The sequence below is a fragment of the Solanum pennellii genome, chromosome 6 (genome assembly GCF_001406875.1).
Source record: "Solanum pennellii chromosome 6, SPENNV200".
NCBI lineage: Eukaryota > Viridiplantae > Streptophyta > Magnoliopsida > Solanales > Solanaceae > Solanum > Solanum pennellii.
Genome location: NC_028642.1, coordinates 50216380 through 50228665, shown reverse-complemented (window position 1 = coordinate 50228665; position 12286 = coordinate 50216380). Strand labels below are relative to the sequence as shown.

Sequence of the window (12286 nt, the reverse complement as noted above, 5' to 3'; positions counted from 1 at the left end):
CACTTTTCTTAGGTAACCGTCAAATTCATGGCTTTCAATATTTTTTTTCTTGATTCCTTCTACAACAATTGTATATGATTGTTAGTTTTTTATATTTTTTTAAAAAAATCTTTATTACTTATCAGATTACAAGTCTTTCAAAATCACAATAGATGATTTCTGTCCATGTATGAGGATTACGAGAGGTATGTCATTGCATGTCAATGTTGTTGATAATCCACCTTCGTTTCAATTGGGTAAACTCAGGATTCTGTTAATGTAGGGTCTATGACAAAACATAAACAAGTTTAAGTTGAACAATCTATTGAAGAATGGAGATCCATGAAAAAAAATGACCCAATGGCAATTCATAAAGTCATCAACAACGCGAAATCTAGCGGCATTAAGATTGTTGAAGGTGGAAGTAAGAGAAAAGTCATAAACATTGATTGAGAAGAGATTGAATCTGCCTCATCAAAACTGGACAAATCTGAAGAATATCGAGAACATCATGTAGTGTAATTTATATACAAATTACAAAGTTATGTATATAGTGGTTTGTATATTAAGTTAATATATACAAAGTATTATGAAACAGTTCTTAATTGTATATTCTATTAGTTGTATACCAATTACTAAAGTTAGGTATATAGTGAGTTGTATATTAAGGTAACATATATAAAGTCTTATGAGGTAATAACTATTTGTATACAATTATTTAATTTTGTATAAAGAAATTTGTTAAAATCACTCTATAATATTATAATACATTATACAAATTCGTCGATATATACAAAAAATTATGAACATAATAAAATATTGTATATATAAACGTTACACCCTCAAATATAGAAACATATTTCAAGCTTACTATATATACAATTAACAAATGAATATTATATACAATCAGTTTAATTTCTCTAGACATAAGCATAACAAATGAATATTATGACATAATTTCTCTAGACATAAGCATAAAGAATTTTTTGTCTCATTCAACACAGAAGTAAATTATGTCTTTTACGACATAGCATGTAAGTTATAAAATTGAAACTTTACATGTATCCATTTTGTGGAAACCAAGTTATGCCTTTTTATGACATAACTCTGATGTTATAACGTGTTATGCGTTTTTAAGGTATAACTTATATTTCATTATAATACGAAAATATAAATTTGTAACAAAAAAAAATTATCATTTATTTCATTGTCAAAATCAAATGACATTTATGTGAATGACCCAAAGGCTATTGCAATGGTCCATTGATGGTTCAGGCCCAACAGCCCAAACATCAGTAAATTTGGGAAGGGGACACGCTTTTAGGGAATATGCTTCTTCTTTACCCATGAAGAATCTCTTGAGGGGATTTCCGATTCCACCATTGATGCTTCATTTTTCGCAATGAGTTTTGGAGCTCACGTTCACTGTAGAACCTCAAAACCCTAAAGCCTTAGTGAAGTGCCGAAACTACTTCTGCTGGAGCATATAATCCTTTGTTTGCCTTGGTGAAGTGCCGAAACTAGTTTCTGCTGGAGTATATAATCCTTTGTTTATCACGCATTGATGCCTACCCGTGGTGTTCTCTCTGCTCTTCGCTGCTATCGTCATCGTTATCAAGGATCTTATTCCCTCTCTGCAGCTCTCGATAAATTTGACTTTGGCGCTTTTCACACTTGCTCATCCGAAATCAAAGAAGAAACTAAACCTCATTTCGATGCTTATAATAGATTTCAATGCCATCCGTATTCAAATTTCAGTGGAGGTCAGGGGCCTTCATTCGCGTTGCGCAGTATATTCTCGGTTAATTCTTCGCTAAATGTGGTATCGTCTTCAATTTCCAGAAATAGTAGTCACCTGTTCCTCAGCCGCGGTGAGTGTCATTTCATGAGTTAATACGAATTACGGATAGCTTTACCAATTAGAGTTCACTATGTGTAGTATTTTAGAAAATTGCTCTTTTCAGGGTTGATTACCAGACCAAAGAAGTTAAAGACAATAGAAGTGGTGGATGATCCTGGGTAACGTGTGTTGTTCTCGTCATATATGATGCTCCTTTTGTTTCCTTTCTGAACAATAATTGAATAAATAACCTTGCTGTTTCTTAGAAATCTGCAAATTTAACCTTTTTTTATTGTTAGCATAAAAAATCCCTCATCACCATTCGATAATCCTTCCCGTATGACAAGGGGAAATGTAAGCAACACATAAAAATAACACTGGACTGTAAGCTCATGCCCCCAACCCTGGTGGGCATGATAACCAGACACCAGTGCTTGTGAACTGTAACAAGTTGACAAACACATTAGTTAATAACAGCACAAGTTAGTCCAAACATCACAGCTTTAGAAGAAATATTGATTAAAGTTACATGAAATGAGTTATCAGTGTCACATTACGTTAACAGTAAATTTAGGTTAAATTGTATATTTTGACATGCATAAGAGAAGGTTTGTGCAGTTGATATTCCTAAAGAATACTTAACTTTGGGATTTGGACACAGCCACTATGGTACTATCTACTATATTCCACTGGAACTCAGTTATCTTATTGCAAGTAATTTAATCATCATTCAAAGGTGTTGCTTGGGAAGGTGATAATCCATATTCAATCAAGTAGCACTCAATAACATTAAATGAATTTCGACATGTTTGCTTAATTTGGACTCCATTTGGTCAGACATAGCAGTGTTTCACATAGAGTGGTGGAAATGACTTCACTATCAAAGTGATTAATAGTTTCTCTAGATTAAAATGTTTACATCAAAACCTTATCCTGTACAATCGTGGCAACCTATATTGACTAAAAAGGGAAGATATTTCTTAGCTAAAACTATGAACATGTATATTGTGTCACCATGTAATTTGTTCCTTTTTTTTAATTTTCGTAGCCAGCGAGCAGTCACAACAGCTTTATGGTGCAATTTTCTTGTTTTTTCCCTGAAGTTTGGGGTCTGGTTTGTCAGTTCCAGCCATGTCATGCTGGCTGAAGTTGTGCATTCAGTTGCGGATTTCGCAAATCAGGTATTGCACATGTTTAAAACTAACTTGGCCTGGTATGAGCCAAGTTCCATCTTTTATATTTCGTCAATCAAACAAATCTTGATTGCTTGCTTTTTAGGCGCTTCTTGCTTATGGTTTAAGTAGCTCCAGACGTGCACCAGATGCTATCCACCCGTAAGTCCCAATACCTTGACATTGCAGACATGCTCCCCCCTCCCCCCTCCCCCATTCCTTTTTTTTTAAAAAAAAAAATTCTATAGTATTTGAGTAGAGCACACCTGTAGATATAGCAGTATTTTCTTTCATTGCAAATGAAAATATTTACCACTGATTTCGTGAATGTGCAGCTGCATCGTACAAGATATTTTTTTTTCAAATATATGCGTCTGGCCAAAGTTTTAACAACAATAAATTGAACACATTATGATCGCTTTTGTCTCACACAGATATAGTGGAAAAGATTTTTTATCTGGTGACATGTGTTTCCGAGGCTTAGAGGCTGATGAACTTGTTGAACTTATTTTATCATTTCAGATACGGCTACTCTAAGGAAAGATTTGTCTGGTCTTTGATATCTGCTGTTGGTATCTTTTGTCTTGGCTGTGGTGCTACTATAGTTCATGGAGTACAAAACTTGTGGACTACTGAGGTACTTAAATTGAAATACAGTGATCCATCATCTGTTGTTAAATACTGTGCATTCACATCAACTAGAACTATATTCTTCCTATGTATTTGTTTCAGCAACCTACAAATATTGGATATGCAGCACTGGTGATTGGTGGCTCATTCATTATAGAGGGTATGAATTCTTCTCTAATAAATACAAGTAGTTAGAATGTTTGTTCCTTTTATGTTTTCTACCCCTTATCTCACTCTCTACATATTCTTTCCGGACCCTGGATCTCTTGTAGGTATTTCTCTCGTTGTGGCTATTCAATCTGTCAGAAAAGGAGCTGCTGCTGAAGGAATGACAGTGAGAGATTACATTTGGCGTGGTCATGATCCTACAGCTGTAGCTGTCATGACAGAGGTGACCTACATGCTTTCTTGTGCTCCTACTCATGATGTCTTTGTCAGTGATGTGTAATATGATGTTCAATTTGTAGGATGGTGCTGCTGTTACAGGTCTAGCCATTGCTGCCGCATCACTGGTTGCTGTAAATGCCACTGGAAATCCAATTTATGATCCCATTGGTTCCATTATAGTGGGCAATCTTCTAGGAATGGTATGTGATGCTAAACCTTGAACTTGTCCTGAAATTCAGGCATTGTGATCTGTATGTATTTTCAATATGTGTTAGCATGATTCAAAAATGATGCCCCACATGAATGAAATTATGATTTCTTAAAAATTCGAGTTCATGAATAAATAAAATATTGAGTATTAGAAAATGGATCAAAATGCAGCGGGATAGATATTGATAATTCATACAGCCAATTCTAGTTTAGATAGGGATCAAGTGGTGGTGGTTGTTCTTAGCTCTTGTATCGTGATTCTGAAGTTAATACTGGGGCCGAAGTAACTTGAGTGACTGCGAATTAGCATATAAGAAAGATGTTGACCTAGACAAGTGAAATTTGAAGACTCGTCTCACAAACCTCTATGTGATATGGATGACTTAACTTTGTTGTCTGTCTGATGCCTTTACGTTCTTTGCCTGTCATCTCAAACTTAAGTTCTGAAAGAAAGGAGGATTATTATGTGACAATGCAATTTGAAATGCAGGTTGCTATATTTCTGATTCAGAGAAATCGACATGCTTTAATCGGTAGAGCAATTGATGACAATGACATGGACAGGGTTCTTCAGTTCCTGAAAAATGATCCAGTATGTTAATTCTGGATCACTCTACTCTGCTGACCTCTTTGCCTAACTAAACCATCGAAACTTTACTTGATACAGGTTGTTGATTCCATTTATGATTGCAAAAGTGAGGTGATTGGGCCTGGGTTCTTTAGGTTTAAGGCTGAGATAGGTGATGGGATCTGGTTCTTCATTTCTATTCTTCAGTTTCTTTAAGGTACACCTTCTAATATGTTGCTTTATATTGCAGACTTCAATGGCGTAGTGCTGGTTCAAAATTATCTAGAGAGAGCTGGACGTGAAGAGTGGGCTAGACAGGTTATTAGTTTTGCATGCAACTTCTTAATTCTTCCACCACACCACCTCTCATTGGGGTGAAGGAGGGAAAATTGCATCTTGTTTTTGCATTTCAGTAGCTGATAACATCAATGGATTGATAGAGTCCTTCATCTTTCCTAAAATAGAATACATTTGATACTTCTTTACCATGCCAATCTGGTGACAAGTCTTTGGCCCTACGTTGGTGTTTTTCAAGATTGACTTTTTTTAGGAAGATGTAACAAAAACTCAACATAAATTCCTAGAATACAATGATCTATAGGATAAAGCCAAATTGGAAAACAAGTGAGGGTAACCAGGTGGATCTGATGTGCATTATTAAATATAGTGATTTGTCATATTAATAATATGAAATACAAACATGATCACTTGTTTTTGTAACACACAAATTGGTCTGTCCTGGTTTGTGTGAAACTCTTTAAGTTGGCATGGTTGATTTGACTTGCATAGTTTATTCGTAGTTGCAGAACAATTTGAAGTTTTGGAGAAGTTGTGTACTGAAAAAAGAAATTCATGATTACAATTTTAACTCTTAGATTAGTTGTATGTTAGTTTATTGGTAGTTGTAGAACGATTTGAAGTTTCGGAGAAACTGGTGTAGTGAAAAACAAAATCATGATCGAAATTTTAAATATTAGATGGCTTTAAGTCTTGAAACATTGCAGAATTGTTGGATATTATTATCTAAAGATATATGTTGCGTATTTTGGGACATCTTAATATAAAAAGATCAAAATTAATTTGGTAAAAGAAGATGGATGAACAGTGCTTATTTGTATGTTTCTGCATCATGTCTGTGTGTTTGTGCTTCATAGTTCAAGTAACGGCCTCCTGTACTCAAGCTGTTCATCTTCCTACTTACAGTTGATCATCATCTGCAAGGTTCTTTAAAGCCTATTCTCCTAGAGAGCAAGTTGTATCCTTTTGTGTAGTCATGTCATTACCAGATAAAAGAGCTCATTTTTTCTTAACTACATGATTTTGGCTCAACTAGCTACTTCATTCTGGATTTGTGGTATCTGCTGCAACTCTGCTAACCTCTGACCCAGCATGGCACTGATATTACAGAAGAATTTTATTCCACCCACAACAAACTTTTTGGTTTAAATTGTTTGCTATCCAAGAAAATCTGAACTATTTGATTATATCGTGGAGCATAGAGTTCCACCAAGATATTTAACACACACATGTTTGACAAATAGAGTTCCAAACATATGCTAACAACTAGAGGTTTAGCAATTAACCTTGCCAGGGATTTTACTTTAAGATAGTATCTGTCCTTGACGTGGAAACCTGGATAGAACAAAGATATTATGCTCCATTGATGTTGGACTTTCTGCAAGTTTCTTGACCCTACTTTTTTGCTTTTTTGTTGTTTTGATGTAATATCTGCTTGGCACATTGTTCATTTCTTGCTTATACATTCTTTAAGTTCAGTTACTTCATCTCTATTTGATTTTGCATAACATTGATGACATATTTCTTGAATTATCATATCTTCACTCTTCAGCTTGATATATGAAGACCATAAATATTATTTCACTTTCTTCTTCACCCTTGGCGATATGATATGTAATAGTCAGTTATTTTCTCTTTTCATATTTAGTTTCGAGAGGCTTCAGAGCAGAAGGATGATGCAGCTTTACTGAAAATGATGTCAATCTATGGTATGCCTAACTTTAAACGTATGATTGTTAATTGCACCAGTTAAATGCTATGAACTCTCTCTTCTTTCTTGGCAGGTGAGGAAGTTGTCACAGCACTAGGGAGTGAAGTTGATAGGCTAGAAAAAGAAATCCAGGAAATAGTTCCAGGCATTAGGCATGTGGACATTGAAGCCCATAATCCAATTGTGCCAACCCCATGAGTATATAGCTTAATAAATATATTGAGCTATGTGAACTTGTTCAAATTATAACAAAATGGCATACATGATTGATGAATTCTGGGAATATCATTAAAGCTTGGATGCTACCAAGGAAGCTTTCTCTACACCGACATTTCAGTGTAGGGGATAATGATCCTCTGCTTATATTTTTCTTGTGAGAAAGAATAGAAGCTTTTAATCATTTCCAGCTACGGTTGTGCTAGTGCAAAGAAACTCAGTGACATATGAAAGGTGCATTGGAGAGATTAGATATCCATTATTAGCAGTGTAAAGAACGGTTCCTGGTTATTACTCTCTATACTATCAATTGTTATTATGTAATATATGAACATTAGAGACATCAGACAAGTGATAATTCAACAGGGCCGATTTTTTTTTGTTTTCCATAAACTTGTGCTTAAGGCAAAGCTTAATATTTAGAATTAGTACTAGTCCTAAAAGTGAAGAATATGGCATGACAAAGTTTTAAAAAACTGATCTGATATTCTTTCATTATAAGAACTGTAAATAGTACATGATGACAGATCGTAAATAAAAGGCCATAGGCTATTTAATTTCACTATTTATAACGGGACGCTCCAATCTCCATTGATTGGAATGGAGTTGACAACAATCATAACAGAAAAAATTCAACACGCCAAGTGTTTTTGTTTGAAATAGCTTTACTGACATGTAAATAAAATCTGCTCTACAAATGCTAAATTCAACATTCGACTATTTGTGGCCCTGACCTTTTCCATCAAGACCTCTAATAAATGGTAGGCTTAATTCTATGAACCAAACAAACCTGTGTTTCTTACAAACATAAGTGCGAGGAATAACGTAGAAGAAATCCGCCATCTCAACCATCTGCATTTTTCAGCCTTTCTTCACAGGGAGCTAGCAGAAACATGAATAGGCGAAGTGGTTCTTCTTTGAGACATAATGGGATATGTAATCAGTCGAAGCAGCAGAAGAGCCAGGAATATCAGCTGGAACAAGAATCTGTGTCTTTCCGGAAGCAATTCTCTTACCAGCCACATTGGCATAAAAGAGGCCTGAGATTGCTGGTACGAAAACATGACTCTCAGAACACATGTAGAAGTCGATTACCTTCTCCAGTTCAGAAGACTCTGAGTCGAGAAATTTTGCCTTCTTGTCAATGGGCATAATGCTTTCCTGCAGTTGTGTTTCAGAGGAGTAAGCAACACAAATAGTAAAAGCACACATGGAGATACATAGAAGCATATAGATTGTTTCACTTTCTAAACATACAATCTGACAGTAGAGCAAAATATTGTGAAACATTAAATATAATAAGTAAAGAAACCAGACCTTTGTATACGTTTTAGGAAAGAGATCCTTCAATGCATCAAGGCTGCTATCCCACCTTGATTGAGTCAGATATAGAGTTGTATCCTTGTTGAAACCAATTTTTCTCAAGAACATACCAATCTCCTCTGGACCATAGCAGCTCTTTGATTTAAGAGAACTGTCACCTTGGCAACTCTTTTTCTCCAATATATCAACCCTCAGATCCACTGCAACAAACTGTCCTTTTGACTTTGCGCTCAAAGTTCTTAAGCGCTCCACCATGGACTCAACTACTTCATTAACTTCTGGTTGAAGCTCTAGAGTTCCAAACATCGACATACATGCAATTGAGTCGGTATTACTCTTCTCTTTCGTTTTTTTCATGTTCACTGAAGGAAAGTATGTTGCCAGCCTTATGTTTCCCTTCGATGTGAAAACTGGTTCAATGTTTTCAGCAATATAATCTTCAGAAACCCTATTTGGAACCTTCACAACAGCAAGATTTCTTGATGAGACTTCAGCAGGCTGAGTTGTTGCTACTTTGACCACACCATCTAGGCTTCTCACAAAGTGTTCAACATCATAGATGTCTTCAAAGTTCCTGAAAATCACAAATGGCCTTCATGAATCTTCAAATTTTGGGTGACTAAAGTGTGGACCAAGATGATATGAAAACTAAAAATCGATAAAATTCACAGATTATCAGCAGTACTGAAAAGCCATTAGATTTTGAAAGAGCTCATCAAATATTAAGCAAGCCCACTAAAATTCCAGCTTTTACAACTCTAATTTCCAGCTTCCAAAGGTTATAGTTCTACAGACAGAAACTTCAACTAGGAATAGCTCATGAAAATCATATCCAATGTCTGCTCAGGACTCTATCTCCAAATTAGAGTTATCAGAGACAAAAGAATGTAGATAAGTGTCTAGTGTCTGCTAGGGCTTTAAACACAATTAAAGCCGCGAGCTTTTCTAAAACAAAGGCAGCAGACACATGAATAAGAAAAAATAGCAATAAGTACAACTTATAATCATTACGGGCCAAGAAAGAGAAAAGGAGCAGTAGGAGACTAGAAAAAAATTAAATTGGTAGACCTATGTGCCATGCACAAAATCTCTTTTAATTGGACATTTACAAGCTCTTCCAAGCTGGGAACAGCAACATACCTAATGTCCTGTCTTGGGAGGGTAGAGTGTAAGCTAACCTTACCCCTACCTCAGAGACAGAGAGGTTGTTTCAGATAGACCCTCGGTTCAAGGCTCTTCCAAACAGGGAATGGAGTGAAAATGAAAATAAGGAAGATGTAAGAAAATAATAAAGGAGATCTTTCCCAAAGAAATGAATGCAGTATCTTGACTCATAAGTGAGCTGAGTTTCCATCTGGGCATATCAGGCACAAGAAATATGATGTTCCAAGGGTGTATAGAGAAAGAACAATTCAAGTAACCTTTATAAATGTCAAATACAGATTAAATTCCTTAAATAGTTCTCATTTAAAACAACATTAAAACTTTGCAAGAATAACAAGAGATAGGGAAAACACATAGAGAACACTGACCTCTTATCCCCAGGTTTGCTCCCTCTGATGTCTGGGATTACAAGAGTTGCACGCAGATACCTCGCTACTATAACTGCATCAGCAATCTAACATGCCAGTTCCACACAGAATAAGACAATAGAAGAGAAGACAAACATAGACACAACTCTGTATAAGTCTAACTCATCCTATAACATTTACAAGAATCTGCACTTCGCTAGGAGCATAAACAGAAAGGCGAAGTGATGATGTAATTTAAGAAAGTGCCAGATACTCCTCCAAGCTAATGAGAAATAACCATGATACAAGGAATACAGAAATATCAAGTAGTGGTTTAAAGTTCAGTTTCTATCCCATCCACCCCCTACCCACTGTATGCTGGCATAAAGAAATGTGATTGGAGACAGAAACTGTAGTCACAGTATCTCAACCAAGAAGAATGAACATCAATATGGATTAAAGAAAGACCCATCGAAGTAACTATGCTGCTTAGCACCCCTACACAAAAGAAACAGATGCAATTCATATGACCACTTGAAATATTTGAATGGCCTGGAATCTGGAGTACCATACACACAATCATTTCAGATCAGAAGCAAACAGACCAACTAAAAATGTCAGGTGGACAAGTAATCTTAGACGATTATTAATACCCGTAGAGTGAAAAGAAACAAATTATCAAGTGTAAACGTAACCAAAAAAGCAAGAAAATGAATGTCCAACGTAATTTCTCCACTTTAATAGCTAATTATGCCTCATATACCGTAGTTTTATAAGGTTTTTCCAAAAACATGAAATGGGACAGTATTGTGCTCCTTTTACAGTTCTCAACATGAGTAGGAGATAAAATGGTGCTGAGTTCTGCTGTTGAACGTCTCCATGGATCATCCTAAACATTAGTAAATTATGTACAAAACAAATAACATCAAAAGCAAACTTGTAAATACCATTTGCAGCAAACAAATGCTTGACTACAAGATAGAACCTAAAGTTTGCAATTAGTTTGTCAAGTACATTGCAGGTAATTATGCACCTACTGCTATTTGATAAACTCAAGATCTAACACTAGTAAGATACCTGAGAGACATGATATTCAGGACCATTAGTAAGTGAGAAGGTCACAAATCCTTGTGATTGGTCAGCTTCTTCTGTTGAGAAAATCATAGAATAAGAGATGTACAAATTGCTTAAAAGAAATTAAGATAATAAAAGATAAACCTTAAAAAATCAAGATTATTAAATCACTCACGCGGAACTGGTTTAGTCCAACAAGGCTTTACGGATTCACCACCCTTCATCCAAGGGCCAGTCCCCAGGCTCTGCTTACTGGTACTATGGATAGATATATCAGAATCCACCTACATCAGCAGGAAAACGGTCAAAGGAAATCAGAAATGTCCAAACAATTTAACAAAGAATATCACATAGTCAAATGTTGACACTAGACACTGTTTTCTAATCTGTTTTTGGCATAATCTTATAGAATCTCTAAATGCAGAAATTAATTAGATAAATCATTTTTAGCTAAGGCTAAGCCAGAAATCACGGGATCTTTCAGTAAACTATGAAGTCTACTAGGTAACAGTAGTGAAAGTTTGCTGCAACTGCCGGTGAGAATATTTGTTGATTGAAAATACTAGAATCTTTTCAAAACGAGTTAAATACTGCATAGTTCGATTCAGTTCGAACAATATAATGAAATCCAGAAACATAATAATAGGATCAGAGACCAGAGTAACATCTAAAGCAGCAGCAGAACAAACAACTCAACAAAGCCAAAAACAAAGCATCAATCGGCCAAAAATGAAGAGCAACAGCAACTGTAATTATGCAGTTAGAATAGCCGCTCATGTAGATGTACAAATCCACAGAACATAACATCAAATGAACTCAAAATCAAATAGACAGAACATGAATATGAGAGGAATTACTGGATAAAAGTGATCCCTCGTGATCATGTTGCCGAGCATAACAAACATGGTAACAGTAAGAACACCAGCAACAATTTGTCTCGGATCCACTGCCATTTCTCACGGATCCAACAAAGCTCTGTTCACAAGGAATCAAATATGGAAGAAGTTGAAGGTACAGTGTAACATGGAGCAGCAACTTCACAGTGAAAATGTGTATTAGGATGCTGAGTTTTATATATAAATGATTAAATTACCAGCAAGAAAAACTAAAAGTCCGGCGGGATATATCACTGCTTTTGGTAATTAAGTAGAATTAGCAGCAAGTGTAGCAGTGCTATTTGTTGTAAATTTACCAAGTTGGATTAATTAGGGCCAATCAGGATAAGGACAGATGACTGACAGAGTGGCGCTCTCAATTATTTTTTTTTTTCGACGTTCATTTTTCTACCACCGACACTTCTTTTGAAAACGATTCAGCGCCTAAACACAACGCCGTTATCTTTCCGGCCCAAAATTTCGTAGCATCGGA

General features: G+C 35.7%; 2 protein-coding genes across 4 annotated transcripts; one reads left to right on the top strand and one right to left on the bottom strand.

Annotated features, from left to right (window-relative positions):
* Positions 1–1262: 1262 nt before the first annotated feature.
* On the top strand, positions 1263–7403 carry LOC107023762 (metal tolerance protein C4). Of its 2 annotated transcripts, XM_015224559.2 has the most exons (13): positions 1263–1850; positions 1944–1998; positions 2868–3000; positions 3098–3153; positions 3514–3628; positions 3724–3781; positions 3894–4012; positions 4089–4208; positions 4709–4810; positions 4886–4958; positions 5037–5104; positions 6732–6792; positions 6868–7403. In XM_015224559.2, exons 1-13 carry the CDS (start codon positions 1544–1546, stop codon positions 6990–6992), a joined length of 1392 nt encoding a protein of 463 aa, XP_015080045.1. In that variant the 5' UTR covers positions 1263–1543; the 3' UTR covers positions 6993–7403. The 2 variants fall into 2 exon arrangements, with proteins under 2 accessions (XP_015080045.1, XP_027773864.1); XM_027918063.1 differs by lacking the exons at positions 6732–6792; positions 6868–7403 and adding an exon at positions 5990–6690.
* A 138-nt stretch (positions 7404–7541) lies between these two features.
* Positions 7542–12069, bottom strand: LOC107023376 (protein MANNAN SYNTHESIS-RELATED 1-like). 2 transcript variants are annotated; one of them, XM_015224056.1, is made up of 6 exons: positions 11776–12069; positions 11094–11202; positions 10922–10992; positions 9866–9951; positions 8328–8907; positions 7542–8171 (listed from the first exon to the last, which is right to left on the bottom strand). In XM_015224056.1, the coding sequence occupies exons 1-6, from the start codon at positions 11869–11871 to the stop codon at positions 7893–7895; spliced, it is 1221 nt and encodes a 406-aa protein (XP_015079542.1). In that variant the 5' UTR covers positions 11872–12069; the 3' UTR covers positions 7542–7892. The 2 variants fall into 2 exon arrangements, with proteins under 2 accessions (XP_015079542.1, XP_015079543.1); XM_015224057.2 differs by having other exon boundaries at positions 7576–8171; positions 10922–10989; positions 11776–11959.
* Positions 12070–12286: the final 217 nt, after the last annotated feature.

Coding starts and splice junctions, on each gene's coding strand:
- LOC107023762 (XM_015224559.2), top strand. CDS start 1,544: ATGCCTACCCGTGGTGTTCTCTCTGCTCTTCGCTGCTATCGTCATCGT. Junction 1,999..2,867: donor GAAGTGGTGGATGATCCTGG/GTAACGTGTGTT, acceptor TAATTTTCGTAG/CCAGCGAGCAGTCACAACAG. Junction 3,782..3,893: donor TGGCTCATTCATTATAGAGG/GTATGAATTCTT, acceptor GATCTCTTGTAG/GTATTTCTCTCGTTGTGGCT.
- LOC107023376 (XM_015224056.1), bottom strand. CDS start 11,871: ATGGCAGTGGATCCGAGACAAATTGTTGCTGGTGTTCTTACTGTTACC. Junction 10,993..11,093: donor TTGGACTAAACCAGTTCCGC/GTGAGTGATTTA, acceptor TTTTCTCAACAG/AAGAAGCTGACCAATCACAA. Junction 8,172..8,327: donor TTCCTAAAACGTATACAAAG/GTCTGGTTTCTT, acceptor ACACAACTGCAG/GAAAGCATTATGCCCATTGA.